The sequence below is a fragment of the Notolabrus celidotus genome, chromosome 14 (assembly GCF_009762535.1).
Source record: "Notolabrus celidotus isolate fNotCel1 chromosome 14, fNotCel1.pri, whole genome shotgun sequence".
NCBI lineage: Eukaryota > Metazoa > Chordata > Actinopteri > Labriformes > Labridae > Notolabrus > Notolabrus celidotus.
The window spans coordinates 15,620,626-15,637,880 of record NC_048285.1 but is presented as its reverse complement, the minus strand read 5'-3'; the positions used below and the strand labels follow the sequence as shown (position 1 = coordinate 15,637,880).

Sequence of the window (17,255 nt, the reverse complement as noted above, 5' to 3'; positions counted from 1 at the left end):
TCCCAACATGGGGCTCAGGATCCCTCACAGGGGTCACAAGATAAATCTGAGATCTAACAGAAGATGTTTCATACAGCAGAAAAAGACAGTGTTTTGCTACTTCATTGAAATTATTAGATTAATGTCTCAACTTTCCTGGGTTGGATGTATGATTTAATTTAAATGGTTTAGATGATAAAATGACTTACTCGTTGAACTGCTCACAAAAAACAGAAATATTGACCATGAAGAAGACGTCATTAGAGCTGTTGTAAAATGGTATCTCAAGAGGTTTACTCTGGCTCCAGTAAAACTATATAATAAAGTTTATGTTAGCAGTATAAAAGATAGGTCCAACTAGCTCCAAATGAACAAACTACAACAGTCTTCTCACTGATATATGAACCATTAATACCAATGCATATATGCAAAAAAATAACAGCTTTGTGTGGCACTCATAGACACATTGATAATGTTTTAAAGGCTCCTTTGCTGTCCGGAGAATAAATAATAATGCTGTTTATTTAACAATGATTTTATTATAATTACAAAATATCCTCCAGGGGCTCTGGTGGCCCAGCGGTCTAAGTGCCCCATATACAGAGGTTATAGCCCTTGTTGCAGAGGCCGCTGGTTGGACTTCTGGCTGAGACCATTTGCTGCATGTCTTCCCCCACTCTCCACTGCCCATGATTCCTTTCTCTTTTCAGCTGTCCTGTCCAATGAAGGCAAGAATTCCCCAAAAATGTAACTTAAAAAATGTATATATATATATATATATATATATATATATATATATATATATATATATATATATATATCTTCCTGCAGTTCCGTGATCTCAAGTAACTTCTTCACTAATTGTATTTGTTTATAATTTGTAATTGTGTGTGTGAGATTAACTGGCTGACAGTGTTGTAGGTATATTTAGCCGTTTCATTCCTTTTGTACTCGACATCAAAGGTTAAACGAGAGGCAGCACCTCAGTTGCCTGCAGCTTTGCTCTGCTAAATGTGCACTGATTTCGATCGTCTGCAGTAGCTGCTATATTTAAAGGACTAAGACTGCTGGGAACTCCAAACACGTGCAGTTTAGAGTTTATTTCCTTTTAATGATCGGAACAAATTGTGTTCAATGTCTTTGTTTCTCGCACTGATAAACCTTATGCCATTGTAACCTTTTTACGCCAAGTGAGCACCAAGAAATTGAAGCGTCCAACGGTATGTGATCTAGTATGTTCTGTATGTGACATGAAAAAAACTTCCCCCTGGAGTAGAACAATACAAAACAAAAGTCAAGAGTGTGTGAGCGTGTGTGTACCTGCAGGATACAGCTGGTGATGTCGGACGCTATCTTGGCATGTGGCGTGTCCTCTGTGTTTTCACCTTGCGGGGTGAGGTTATGTTCCAGACAGGACTCCCACAGCCCCACCAGCGCCCTGCTGTGCTGCTCGATGGAGCATGTCTCCCTTATGGCTGTGGTGATCCGTGTGATGCAGATCTCCACCACTGCCTGGTCGTTGTCATTGGTCAAATAGTCCTGTCAGGTGGTGGACGGTAAGAAGATGCACAATTATGTATACAGGGATAAATTAAGGACAAAAGGATGAATAATGGATAAGAACATGAATGATTTAAATCAAAGGTGCCCCCTAACATTTGATTAGCAACATTGTACATCTCTACTGACCGGTGAGCAGGAGATGGTCTTGATCTGGTCCAGAGCCTGAGACAGACAGTCTTTGATCTCTGTGTCCTCCAGAGAAAATAGATCCCCTGCTCTGGATAGATCCCTCTGCCCCAGCACTCGGCTGAACAGTTGGTGCATCCTTGCACTGACTCCTTTCAGACCAGTTTGGGACTGGTGCTGCCCGGTTTAGGATCCCTTACTTGAGACTGAATACCTCACATGATGGTCCATGAAAACTTCTAAAAAGAGTTTTCCTTTGGGTTTTTAGGGGATAATTAGGAGAACATTCAGAGTCCTCTGCATTATAGGTACAACAATGGAAAGCAATCCCCTTCTAAAATGACATCAACTTGTGATTTCAGGCACTATTTAAGGCATCCTGGGTCATTTGAATGAAATAAAAATATTCACAAATTTTAAATAAACATATATTTGAAGGAACACGAATTGTTTTCATTTTGGTTCATCTCCTCTTTAGTACAGTCCAGTATCAGGTTAGTTGGATGAGTGTGGATGAAGTTTGGCCCGGTGCTTTTCTGGGACTGCCAGTGGCCTGTTACCATGGAGACAAGGCATATTCTGGAGAAGTCTCTACAGTGGAGTCCTGAAGGAGAGAGGGGAGAGAGAGAGAGAGTTAGATTAGCTAAAGAGAACCACCTGGCATACTCACAAAGAACACAAAATTATATACTTAGAAGAAAAAAATAAAAGCTGAGATTTTAAGTATCCATTATGGGACAGTAAAGAAGCTCTTGAGGTTCAAACTGAGATTTTTGGCTTTGATACAGACTGTATAACTTTAACAACCAAGAGAGACCAGGCCAATTGAAGTGGAAGCCATTTAATCAGATTTTTTCCATATTTTTTTCTTCAATAAATTCTACCTAAGAGATTATTTATGAGACTGAAATTACCCTTTGGAATATACAGCCTGCAGCTGGACACATCAACTGTTTTAATCACCAGGTTTGTTTCTTTTGGAGAGGAGAAAGATGATATGACTCCAGGTGAAAACCTTGTGGACAATGAAACCTTAAGTAATCGGAACCTCAGTACTTATTTGTGCTTTGTTCTATGTTCACTGACAGCTTACAGACCAAAGTGCACATTATGAATGTACAAAATGCAAGAGGAATCAGTGTCTTCTAAACTGAGTACCCCTCCTTTAGGGAGGTAGCAATACAAACAGTTATTTTGGCTCTGTCCAAAGGTTACATAATTCCTCTACCTTTGAGATTTGTAATGGGGCAAGAAGAGAGCACTTGGTAGGTACATTTAGTTGCACTCCCTTGTAAAACCATGACCTGATCAACTTTTGTATTTATTGATGAGCTTCAGGTGAACTTTGTTAACCCTATGCCAAGTCATGCATGAGGTTTCAACCATGTTTGGGGTCCTGATGCTAAGTTTAGCCAACAGGCTACAAAAGGCAGTTATATATGTGTAATGCACAGACATTAGATTTTTGGTAATACCCATGTCATTCACAGGAAAAATGTATCCCAAAATATCAAGGAACTGCGGGAGACACTCAGTCACAATGAAAGTAGTGCTTCAAAAAAAAATCTGTTTATGTTCGCAGCTCCTATCTCCTCCCTTTTAAGATCCTTTCCCTTTGGAAATATTCAGGAATGCACAATATATATTGATAAATTATCAGCTGACATTTTATTGTGATTAATTCATAGACTGTATAAATAATGGACGTAGTATCCGTGACGTCACCCATCTGTTGCTGAGCGCTGTTTTGAAGCCAATCAGCGGCCTGGTTGTGGAGCTCAACCAGGCATAGTGTGACGTTAAGAGGCGGAGTTTGAGCCTCCTAGCCAACAGCTATGTGTTCCCGTCCGGGAGTCAGGTCAGTCATGTCCTTATTTGGGCAAAAACGTATAATCTTAATATCTTCTGAAACATCGCGTTGGAAAAAAAATGCACCCCCCATACAGTGCGTGCCGATAGAGAAATTAGCTACGTAGACCCAAGACGTTTTTTGAACCAGGCTGTAACATGTTTATTAATGCTGCAAAGATGGTCTTTTTTGAATTGGCGAATTGAATTGAATTGTGGTTTCCGGTGTTTCTGCTGCCAGCCTCAAGCGGATTCTCGATGAACTGCAATTTATAACACTTCTGCATGGGCTTCATAGTTTGAGACCGGACGTTGCCGCTTGGATTAATTATTTCTAATATACAGTTTATGCGGTAAACACTTCTGACAGTAGACATTATGCGATTTGCCATTACAATCAGAGAATGCAAACAAGCATCGCCACAGCAAACTAACGTATGAGAAAACATGTCGTCAGTCACTGGTGTGTACTTTTTCTCAATATTTCAAATGAGGATAACACAATAATAATGTGTAAAATGTATACCCAAAGTATTCCAAGAGAAGAAAAAAATGTCCTCAAGTTTTCACACAAGCCTTGTACGTCATGTGAAAGTATATGTCATAGACTTTAATATCTTCGAAAATATTGTGTTATAAAATAATTCACCCCCTGCACAGTGTGTGCAGATAGAGAAATGAGCTATTGAGACCTAAAACATTTTTTAACCAGGCTGTAAACATGTTTATTATTGCTGTAAAGATAGTTTTTTTTAAAATTGGTGTGTATGTGGTTTCCTGTGTTTCTGCAGCCAGCCTCAAGTGGAAGCTCGATGAACTGCAGTTTTTAGTACTTTAAGTAGCCGCTTGGTCTACATACAAAGTAGCAGTAGCCACAGCTAGCATTAGCATCAAGTGTGTGTGTTTGTGCTGATTTAGGCATTTGAGAACTGCAGAAAGTTTAGCCATGATCTAAAGCAATTAATAACAAATCATTGAATGTACAGCACTTGACAACCAAGCTGTTTCCAGGTAAAAAACAGTACCATGCGTCCCTGCTGTTTTTCAGGTATAATCCCACCTGCCCTGTATAATGTGATCACTAACCACATTCACAGACTGATCCACAACAACCTCAGTGACATCAGTCCGATCATGGACCTCTCACATCAGTCCAGTTAGTATGTATACCGTTTCAGCCCAGCGACTGGATGGACACTGAAACATGATAAACACATTATCTTGCACTTTTGACCCCCTTTCTACAGATACAGTAAGAGTATGTTAATGTGTGATGTTGTCCACTGAATGACTCCTTGGTAATGTGTGACACATCTGCTGTGAACTCACACAGACCTACGAAAAAATGCACACACAAACACACACTCACTCACACAGACACGCATGCATGGGAATGTGTGTCTAGTTCACAGAGTTGTTTGCTTAACTTGTAGAGCCTCAGTGACATTTTGGGAGACAGTGTGTGGGGGAAGTTATGTCACTTGCGCCACTAGCTCAATGAATTCTCTTCATTATGGGGGATTGATATGAAACTCATTGTCTTTTCTAAGTCAGTATTTACATGAAGAATCTTGCAGTTTTTAAAACAATTCAAAAATATATATAATTATGTTATTAAGTATTAATAACAATGTAATAAAATAATGAATGACTAAGTAAATATTGTGGTTGAATGAGAATGACAGTAAGTGTTATGAATGGAGTCTGAGTTGTAGGAACTCAAATTCACTGTTAATCATTATCGCTGTTTCTGTGAACCTTAATTAAACATTAAAGCATTAACACTAGAAGGGCAGGGGGAGCTTTACACAATATTTACACACACACACACACACACACACACACACACACACACACGCACACGCACACGCACAGAGTCCATGTGTATGCCTGTTTCTAAAAGGTTGCTTCAGCTCCAGCCTCATTCAACGATAAGCATATCTGTCTTCTACATCAAAACCAGCCACACACACAAGGTCCTTTGCCAGACATATTTTGCAACATACACACACACAACACACACTCCTCAAAGCAGCATCCCGCCTTGTCTGCTCCTCCTTCAGAGGATGAGCAGCTAAGCGTATGTATCTGTGTCATTGTCTGCTCCCTGTGCCCCTTTTTTCTCTACAATCAGACGTCAACTTGTCCTCACAACATTCCTCTGAAGTCACACTGGAGCAGGCCCAAACTAGACCAAAAGGATGGCACAAAGTGGTGCACTTGGGAGACCGTTATCTGTCCTGCCAAGCCGGTGACTGCCATGGAAACTAGCCCATTGCCGGGATACCACATCAGGAATTCTTATTGGTCCATGCCAAAACAAAAAAAAACAACCATAAACACGGTGGACGACGATGAATCTGTCACTCACACACATATACGCACACACTGGGTTGTTTGGAGCAAGAATGAGTGATATTTAAGTGCATAGCTGGAGGGTGACCAATACACCTTGGTATAATAACAAATGCTGTTCATGAGATGGTTGGATAAGAATTGGAATAAGTATTAATATTGATACTGATAAGAGGATACACTATAAATTAACAGGTAATACAAAAATCCAAACATTCAGAGGGAAGATTAGGGGAAGAAACACACAAAGACACAACAGAGAGGTAAAAAAAAAAAGAATGACCAGAAGAGGAGGAATGACAGTTGGACACATTCACACTCAGAGAGAAAGAGAGACAGAGAGCAGCAGAGGAGCTGGCAGACACAGAGAGACAGATAGAAAGCCAGAGGTGGATAATGTTTCCCTGTCCTGAATTCCCGTTGAAACCTGCAGACAACTCACATACTGAGCTTCCTTTATTCTACCTGACTGCCTCAGAAACACTCCCATACACACACATATATATGTGCACAATATATGACGCACATACCAACCTCTCCTGCCTCACGAATGAACTGTTGTTCATTTGCTGTATCAGTTCTTGTTTCTATATCACAGCCTTCCTGAGTGACTGGGTGCCAGTGCATGTGCGTGTGTGTGTGTGTGTGTGTGTATGTGTGTAAAAGCAGAGGAAAAAATAGGCCTGAGGAATTTCACTTCTTAAACAATCAGCTAGTTACTATTAATCACCCAGCTACGGCTCAGCAGGCAAAGGAATGCGGTCTTTAAAAACACACACACTCACACTTGTAGTCAGCTTCATTGGCTTGTTTTCATCTGTATTTAATGCTACACACTTTGATTTAAATAACAGGTAACTGAACAGCATATATGCGTTTTCATTTCTTCTTCCTGTTGATATTTTCTTTGTCGTACCTTTGCAAATACTTCGACAATATTTCAAAGTTGCATTCAGCTGAAAGTAAAGCTCTAGCAGGCACCCACATGTTGCAGGCGATCTGTGTGAGTGGGCCACTGGGTGAGGGGTGACAGGGGGTGTGCGTGCTGCAGGGGGGCCTTGCGGGGGGAGCATGGGGGGCTATGTGAGGACAATGTGACCGAAGGGCCTCCCTCTCTTTCCTTTACCACTGCTATTACTGTCTTCACTCTGCACTCTGAGAGCAAGAGAGAGAGAGAGAGAGAGAGAGAGAGAGAGAGAGAGAAAGAAAACACTGGCTCTTTTGTATGAACTATAAGACAGACCACCCTTTCCTCTCTCCCTCTGTCTCCCCCCTTCTCTCTCTCTCTCTCTCTCTCTGCTCAGTGGGCCCTATCCTTCTGTGTAATGTGCACCTGCTTAGCCTTCAAGACAGCAGCACATACACATACTCGCACAAATACTTTAGAAAGGGTGAAAGAGAGAGAGAGAAAGGGACTACCGAAGGAAAAGACCCTGGATTCCACTGTTCTTTCTTCAGTACTCCTTCATATCGGAGTATGAATGAAGAAACAAGAGTATGAATGAAATATTGCTTCTCTCTTTCTCTGTCTGCCATACTTCACAGAAGTTCCCAGTTGATTTCTTTCTTTCTCTCTTTCAGTCTTTATTTATGCACATAATTATTATGTGGATTTGAGAGGGGAGGAAGAAGAGGGAGAAGGAGGGTGGGGGTAGTCTGGAGTAGAGGCATTCTCACCCCGTTCGTAAAGCTGCTATTCAAAAAACGTTTGAAGTTTCTCATTTCACACCATTAGGACAAAAATAAATATCCCATGGCTACTGGTTTGCTACTGCCGGGACTAGAGGGTTTGGTGGATTGATATATGAAGACAACAATTATCACATTATCATGGTCTCAATAAGTCAGCATTTTCTTCTTTCATTTTTAATATTAGACAGAATGCACGTTTAAGAATGGCACTACAGTATTTATTTTAATGTGAACCCATAACTGTCTGCTGCAGTTTAGATCCATTTGTAGAGCATGTGTGGCACTGCTGGGAGAGTTAGACGGTTTCCTGGGATATTTGGCCAAATTGTCCAATTAGGACTGTGAGCAAGTGTGCTCATCAAAACTCCAAAGTCTCCTTCCCTCAAGTATTTGAAGCTTTGATTTATTTCCCATGAAAACTCTCATTTCTGTATTGAAAGTATGCAAAAAATGCTCACAACTGTGTAGGAAAAGTCATAGGTATAGGCTAATTTAATCACACTGTTAAATATATTACACTGTCCGTTTATATAAAGTAATGATCCAAAAGTTCTCAAAGTTAGTTTAGAGTAGAAATTTTCCGTAGCGTCAAATTTCCTTGTCACTCAAACAGAAATTTAAATTCCAACTAACTGATCAATCTCAACTTCTCAAGGTACGAAAAATAGTCATATTAAGCATAATTGATTTAACAATGTTAGACGCTAGATCACATAATCTGTAGCTAAACAATGTTAAATTGTTTTGCTGAGTGTGGCTGTAGTTAGAGCTAGCACCACCAGACTTTGGTCCTCCTTGCAGGTTTCATAGCCTCATGGCTATGCCTTTACTTATGCATTGTAAACTTGGGAGCTTCAGTTCAAGCAGCAATCTCCCTTGGCATTGAAGCCAATGCAAAAGTGTCAAAAACTTGAGTGTCTGCTTGAGCCTGGCTCTGGAAGTACCAGAAACCACATACATACAAAAAATTTGTTTAGTCTGAATAGCTAATTTCTCAAAAGGCACACACTGTATGGGGGGTGAATTTTTTCTTAGCGTGGCAGTTTAGAAGGTATTAAGATTACTAGTTTTCCATTGTGAGAGGCACAGCTGACTTAATTGACATGCGGGCACCCTGTATCTGTTGGCTAGGAGGCTCAAAGCCTGCCTCTTTACCTCACGCTACCTCGACAGAAGTATGGTTGACTTCAGCGTATCCATTATGGTGCTAGGAGCAGCCATCAGTCCTCCCTTCACATTAACATCCACATGCATGTGATTATTACGCATCACTCCAGTCAAGGCTACCAGACACAGCCTACATACAACTCAATGCTCATTTTCTAAATAAAATAATGCCAATGGCACCGCGCTATGAGATATATCCTGTCATCTGTGATTTTTTGGAACTGGTAGTAGTGGTCATTAGCTGGACCTACAGCTTCGGCCAGTGCTTGGTGGCAGCGCTAAAGCTCAGACACAACATATACAGTCATTTCAGGCCTATACTAGAATGTGAATAACTTGTTTAGCCAACTAAAAAACAGCAGCACATCTGACTTATCAATTAATTATTTCAGGTTTAATCTGATCAACTACCTGACGGTATAATTGGACACCTCTTTTCTGCTGAAGGACTTCCACAGAACAAACACTCTAAATATGCCCTAAACCTCAGAAAACGTCCTGCCTTATCTTTAGCAGATATCTATTGTCTGTATCAATGCTTTCATAAAAAGCGGCTAATAGTATTTTCTATAACTGGGCCACTTGGTTATGTAACTGATGCCATGAATTTCATGAATATGTAAGGCGAAAGTCACAAAGAAGTGTTTCCCTGCAGACTGTAGAAATAGGTCCACGCTGCTGCAGAGAACTCAGTTACGACAAGTCTTGAAAGATAGACCCCCCAAGGTTTAGCTTATCAACATACTGTAGGAGTGAACTCTGGTATATATGTTTGCATGTGGGGAAAGGGAAAGTTTTCCATTATTTATACCCTGCAGTAAGGCAGCTGTGCAGCACAGATTGGGAATTACAGTAAGACAGAAGCCACTGACAGAGGTACTGTAGAAGACACCAAAGCCACAGACGGATAAGGACTGACTTACAAGGGGAACAAGCAGGGACAGAGGGAGAAAATATATTTAATTTATGAATGATTGGTCAACAGGAGCAGATATCTTTCTATCTTTCTCTCTGAGAGATGGAGAGATAGCCTGGTTAGAGAAATCAGAACTAGAGCAAAGAAAAACTTAGTCTGACATTTATAGATACCACAATGCCTAATGTAGAGTCAGCAAAATCTGTTTTAATTGTAAAGAGATAAATTAGAGACCCGGCAAGGAACTGACTTATGCTGTGGCTTTTTATCCTGCAAATGGGCTAATTGATAAAAAGTGGAGCTAGTACTGATTTAATAGAAGTATAAATCAGGATTTATATCGGTGAAATGAATGCTGTATTTAGTTACTTCCATTCCTTTGGTTTTTCTTCAACATGACTGCTACCATACTATTCACACTCTCAGCTTTAATCCAGACCGGTCACACGAAAACATTCTCTGGGACCCAGCGTGTAGGATTGGAAGGTGAAACTAACTGGAGTCCCAGACAGGCTAAAAAAAAATGCATCACGGAAAGAAAATCCACTTCAAGTGGAGCATCTCTACAGGCCCATTTCTTGTGAGAATGTTTTCACATGGGTGGATATAAGTGTGTGTATATGTCTCTGCAGGCATAACTGTGTCAAATGGCAGTGAATCCAGACCCAGAGTGGAGGACTTTGGCTTTTCTGAGCTGTGAGACTCCTAACTGCTGAGAGGATTTCCACAGCAGAGAAGAGGAGTGCTGGTTGGAGTAGTGCATTACGGCCACACTCCGCCAACTAACATTCATGCACATTTTCTAAACCATTCATTATTCATCACTCCCTGCTGCCTTCCGCAGCCCAAACTCAGACCCTTTCCCTGAGAGCTGCTGAACTGAAGTATGTTTTGGTTTCAGCACACAGATCTGACCCAGGAGTCAGGATTAAAGCAGTGAAGTCAGTGCAGAAAATGGTCTTAATGAGCTGCTTTTACATATCCTCAATACATGTTTGATATGTTTCTAGTATCACTAATCTTTTCATAACTTGCAGCGATCTATTGCTGCTGAGTAAGTAGGCTAAAAGGGGGATTAAGACTAAGATAGAGTATTGCATCCTCTTGCTATGTGGTAAATTATGAATTTTATTTTATCAGGGTGTCATCAGGAACAGACCAGACTTCCTTTTCTTAAAAATCCCCTCATCAGCTCAAGCAAATGCAAAAATGCATAAAAGGTACCCCCACAAAAACTAAGTTTGCCAAACCTTAAATGAAACTCAAGAGGTACACTTCAACCACAAGAATTGAAGCCAATGCAGAAGTGTTAAAAACTGTAGTTCATCGAGTGTCCATTTGGAGCTGGCTCCATATGTACCAGAAACCACATACAAACACATTTTAAAGAGCCAATTTTTACAGCAGAAATAAACATGTTTACAGCCTGGTACAAAAAACGAGTGTAGTCTGGATAGCTCAGGGGAGTGAATTTTTTCTTAACGCTGCAATTTCAAAGGTATTAAGATTACGAGTTCTCCATTATGAGAGGCACAGCTGACTTGACTGACAGGTGGTAACACTGTAGCTGTTGGCTAGGAGGCTCAAAGCCCGCCTCTTTGCCTCACACTAACAATAGCAGTTTGGTTGCGTTCAGCATGTCAAACATGGTTCCTGCCGATGATTAGCTTTGAAACAGCGCTTCAGAAACAGATGGGTGACGTCACGGAAACTACGTCCATTATTTATACAGTCTATGATGAAACTAAGTCCTTATACTGTATCTTGTTAACATAAGTCATATGATCAAATGAGTTAAAGGCGTGCAATCAAGAAAGATACAGATTAATGCACAAAAATAAAAGTAACATAATGGCTGATGTAGGTCATCACAGGCTGGAAAAAAGTGTGTCAAGGAATATCTGCTGGTGTGTCTATTAATGTGTCCTCTGCCATGTGATGGCAGCTTCCACACTGTCAGACATGGCAGAGGAGAAGCATCAATGATATCAATAAATGAATGGATTGTGGAAGCTTTTTAATGAAGTAGGCAACTGTTGACAAAAGTAAATTCCTCTCACACTCCTGCTGAAAAGACATGTTTATGCCCCTTTTTATAATAAGTGTTCAATCCAGACTATATCATTCCTTCCTGGGACATCAGCATCTGTCTGTCTGTGACCTTGAGGAGTGTCACCCCACCTCCCCCAGCCCCTCCCTCTCTGTTTTCACGCACGCACACACACACACACACACACACACACACACACACACAAAGAGAAGCAACAGTGGATTTCGACTTGGTCACAGGATTAAGAGAAGAAATGCACAAAGTAAATGTGAGTAATGTCACTGAACTTGCCTTTCAAGCTCTGAGAGCACATTCCACTGTATTTACACTGAAACACCGAGGGGGGAGGAGAGAGAGGGGTGTTGGAAGTAAAGCAGGTGTAAGTAGATTTGATTATGTTTCCAACCAAACTTAATAAGTCTCCCCCAAAATGTGTGAAATGTGCCTATAACGCAACGTTTCGCACATTTGATTTTAAAGGAATGTTCAAAGATTACCAAGTATTTCACCCTGTTACATTCAGTTCATAGAGAACCCTCTTCCATGCACCTGCACATTCTCCTGTGTATTTTTATTTACGACTCCTAAGGATAGTGTCTTTGCAGCACGGTTAGAAAATGCTGAGGCACATCATTGCTCTGATTAAAGCTTTCACCTCATCCAGTCAACTTTCCCGACATCACGGAATGTGGGTGGCATGCATACATTCAGCCCGACAACGCGCTCCTGTCTGTAATATCGGAATGCCATGCAACAAGAAAAATAAACAGGATTCATTTCCTTACTGCACCTATACGGCGTCGAACAGCTTACCTGCTCCATGCAGGGCGAGGGAGCACGAACATCGGATATGGAGCTTCGTTCAGTACCTTCAAACCGCGGTCCAGAATCGGCACGGAGACATGATTACCCCTGTACCGCTTCAAGTTCCCCTTAACAGAGAAAGGCTCTCATGGATCCGCAGACACAAGTGGAAAGCGCGCCATCGTGCGGGCATTGATAGCGCACGACGCAACAGGTGCATAGAAGAGGGAGGTTGGAGTGATGCAGGCATGTCCAAAGTACGGCCCGGGGTCCAATCGCGGCCCTCGGTCCATTTATTTATGGCCCCAAGCTTCCATCTAAAATTGTGTTATTTATGGCACAGAAATGAATCACCTTCTGAACCATCTGTACATTTGCAGTTTCTTTCAAGTGCACAAACAAAACTAAAGTCCATCCAGAAACGTCTCAGAAAGCTTCATATGGACTACTTGTATAAAGGCAAAGCTCTGAGAATTCTGCAAGACGGCAATGAAGAAGAAACACAAGAACTCTTAAAGCTGACAGGTTTTCAAATTCATGTTTTTATCATGATGTGAAAATGTTCTTGAAGAACACTAAAAGTTCAGAAGACACAAGACACAAAAGAGGACACAAGACATAATCAAAATTATGAAATTGTGCAGAAAAGGCAAAATTCGGTGCATAAAAATTGTTCAGATCACAGGAAAAATAATTATTCACTTCTTAAAATGTTGTCTGCTGGTCAGAAAAGTCTTGAAAACAACATGAAAAAGAAGTGTGATGAAATCCAGATCGTGATCCTGCCATAGAAAAATAATGATACAATATTTTTCCCACACTGCCCGACCATTTTCCTCCTGAAGATAAAGTTTGCTAATGTATACGTGGCTTGTGGAGAACTGAGGACTACCTAGTTACTGATTTATTGAGAATTTTTTTTTTAAATTGTTATCAAATGGAGATTTCATATATAACTTTTATGATTCCTAAGTCTCAGTAGGAGCCACTGGCCCTGAGGTATACTGACAACATCAAATGTGGCCCTCTTTGAAAAAAGTTTGGACACCACTGGAGTGATGCTTTCATGTAGGAATCGGGACCCCAGTGGCCAAACGAAGCAGCTCAAATTTGTGTACATAATAATAATAATAATAATAATAGTACTTTATTTATATAGCACTTTTCAATACAAGTAACAAAGTGCTTTACAGTGGGCAATAAAAACAAGAAGTGCAAAGCAGAATTAAAAATAAAATTAAATAAAAGCTCAAAAAACCTACAAACCTATAAAACAGACCATTAAAATCAGAGCTAAAATTAAATAAAATCACACAATAAAAGCTTTCCTGCAAAAGTTTGTCTTGAGTAATGACATAAAACAAGGGACTGACTCTGCAAGTCTGATCTCCTCTGGCATGCTGTTCCAGAGTGTAGGAGCCCTGACTGAAAACGCCCTGTCCCCTTTGGTTTTCAGTCGGGTCCCCACATATCATGAATAGATTCAAACTATCCCCACATTGTCTGACACTTCATTGTCTCATCCTGTACTGACTCTCTGGCTGACAATATATCATAATGCATATTACATTATATTATTATTATTATTAGTAGTAGTAGTAGTAGTAGTAGTAGTAGTAGTAGTAGTATTTTATACCATGTTGTATTACATTATTATTGTTTATTACAACTGATCATGGTGCTATTATATAATACTTCTTTTTACTATTCTCTTTATCTTCATACAGTCATATTAAATACCCATATATATATATATATATATTTATTTATTTAAATTGCTTACAATCTGCCATAATCAAACCATAATGTCACCATGTAAACAGTGGCGGTTCTGGGGAGGGGCCAACAGGGGCCAGTGCCCCTGTAAAACTGAACCTGGACCCCCCCTGTGGCCCCCCCTCCACACCAAACAAATATTATACAATAAAAAAAGCTTCGTTATCGCGCCGATGTTACACTCGGAACACATGCATGTGGCACTTGGTTCAAGTCCCTTGAAGCACTAAGGGACGCATGTTGAGTGTGAACAGCCAAACAGCTGCTGTCAGTCTGCATTTTGATATAGTACACAGTAGTATATATGTCTAGTATATTGGGATGCACTGATGTTTTTCCTGTTTGTTTTCAGCCGGTCCTCGCCCTACTCAGTCTCTTATGTCAGGGTTGAATGTGTCCCTCTGACAACACCCTTGGCCCCAGCCTGGCCCCCCCAGTAAAATTGGTCTAGAACCGCCACTGCATGCCAACCTGTCGCTACGGAGTAATATTTGCCTGGTGTCTGTAATTCTAACTATTTACACCATGTGTAACATTTGTATTAACTACCTTACATTTTTATTCTTATTTTTATGTATCCATTTTTATTTTTCTTATTTTTTACTTGTTTCAACGATTTGTGCTTATGTCTGTGTTGCTGTTACAATCAAATTTCCCCTTGGGGATCAATAAAGTATTATGTGATCTTATCTTATCTTATTTTATATACTATGGCTCGCCATTAGTATCAAAGAAGCCTACTGTTAGTCTACCTGTAAGTAAAACTAAACTAAACTAAATTTTATTTCTCAATTAATTCAGGCAGACATCACAAGTTTTCACGCTCCTTACTGAAGTTTTAAGATATAAACTAAGCTCCAATATCACTTCAACATTTTGTCACAGAAGTAAACTTGCTCCTTTCTTGGCAATTCAATTATAATCCATCACTTTGAGAGTTTACATGAAGACCTCAAAGGCAGCATGGTACCACAGAGGGGATTATGAGAGAAATAGTTGATGAGGACTAATGACTTCATGGCTGCATTCCAAACCAACTTATGACTAATCTCTTCTTCCACCTCACACATATTGTTTGATGTTTGCTTGAGTGCCGTAATGAGTCTACTGCAAGTAGACTCAAAGTTACAGAGTCAGGTTAGAGCTCATTACATTATTTCATTACACCAGCTAATATAAAAATGATAATTGTGTTTTTAATGCATCAAAAATATTTTTTAGGACCATTATTATTATTATTATTATTATTATTATTATTATTATTATTATTATTATTATTATTATTATTATTATTATTATTAATAAGAAGTATTAGTATTGGCAGTAGCAGCATTGTTTCAATTAAAGTATTTTATGATGCAACAGTTATAGACGTGAATGCACTGATGACTGTGACCAGTAGGTGGTGTTATTTCTCCAGGAGTCAGGAACTACGTCGATTTGTGGAGTTTCCGGGGTGTCAGTGTGCTCCTTTGCTTTCAAAATAAAAGTTTGTTTAGTGTGTTACATCAAACGTATTTATTTGCACAAATTAACAAAAAACTCCAAAAATATGCACAGAACCAGAACCAAACTCAAGCAAACTGAACCAGGACCAAACTCAAGCAAACAGAACCAGAACCAGAACCAAACTCAATTAATCAGAACCAGGACCAACTCAAGCAAACAGAACCAGAACAAATTCAAGCAAAAAGAACCAGAACCAAACTCAAGCAAACAAAACCAGAACCAACTCAAGCAGACAGAACCAGAACCAAACTCAAGCATACAGAACCAGAACCAAACTCAAGCATACAGAACCAGAACCAGAACCAAACTCAATTAAACAGAACCAGAACTAAACTCAAGCAAACAGAACCAGAACAAATTCAAGCAAAAAGAACCAGAACCAAACTCAAGCAAACAGAACCAGAACCAACTCAAGCAGACAGAACCAGAACCAAACTCAAGCAACAGAACCAGAACCAAAGTCAAGCAAAAAAATCAGAACCAGGTCCAACTCAAGCAAACAGAACCAGAACCAAACTCAAGCATACAGAACCAGAACCAACTCAAGCAAAAAGAACCAGAACCAAACTCAAGCATACAGAACCAGAACCAAACTCAATTAAACAGAACCAGAACTAAACTCAAGCAAACAGAACCAGAACAAATTCAAGCAAAAAGAACCAGAACCAAACTCAAGCAAACAGAACCAGAACCAACTCAAGCAGACAGAACCAAACTCAAGCAACAGAACCAGAACCAAACTCAAGCATACAGAACCAGAACCAACTCAAGCAAAAAGAACTAGAACCAAACTCAAGCATACAGAACCAGAACCAAACTCAAGAAAACAGACCTGGAACCAACTCAAGCAAACAGAACCATAACCAAACTAAAGCAAACAGAACCAGAACCAGAACCAATTCAAGCAAAAAGAACCGGAACAAGAACCAAACTCATGTAAACAGACCAGAACCAAACTCAAGAAAACAGAACCAGAACCAACTCAAGCAAACAGAACCAGAACCAAACTCAAGCTAACAGAACCAGAACCAACTCAGGCAACCAGAACCAGAAGCAAACTCAAGCAAACAGAACCAGAACCAACTCAAGCAAACAACCAAAACCAAACTAAAGCAAAAAGAACCAGAATCAACTCAAGCAAACAGAACCAGAACTAAACTCAAGCAAACAGAACCAGAACCAAACTCAAGTAAACAGAACCAGAACCAACTCAAGCAAAAAGAACTAGAACCAAACTCAAATAAACAGAACCAGAACCAAACTCAAGCAAGAAGAACCAGAACCAACTCAAGCAAACAGAACCACAACCAAACTCAAGCAATCAGAACTAGAACCAACTCAAGCAAACAGAACCAGAACCAACTCAAGCAAACAGAACCAGATCAAAACTCAATCAAGAAGACCAGAACCAACTCAAGAAAACAGAACCAGAAACAAACTCAAGCAAGCAAAACCAGGGTTAGGGTTATG

General features: G+C 40.1%; 1 protein-coding gene across 1 annotated transcript in view; it reads right to left on the bottom strand.

Moving 5' to 3' along the window:
• veph1 (ventricular zone expressed PH domain-containing 1) overlaps positions 1 to 12,682 on the bottom strand; it is an 87,821-nt gene extending 75,139 nt beyond the window's left edge. The window contains exons 1-3 of the mRNA XM_034701686.1: positions 12,510 to 12,682; positions 1,669 to 2,272; positions 1,300 to 1,518 (exon numbers count right to left, since the gene is read on the bottom strand). Coding sequence (XP_034557577.1) covers positions 1,300 to 1,518; positions 1,669 to 1,806 — 357 coding nt within the window. The 5' untranslated portion in view covers positions 1,807 to 2,272; positions 12,510 to 12,682. The remainder of the gene's footprint in view (positions 1 to 1,299; positions 1,519 to 1,668; positions 2,273 to 12,509) is intronic.
• Between the last annotated feature and the right edge of the window lie 4,573 nt (positions 12,683 to 17,255).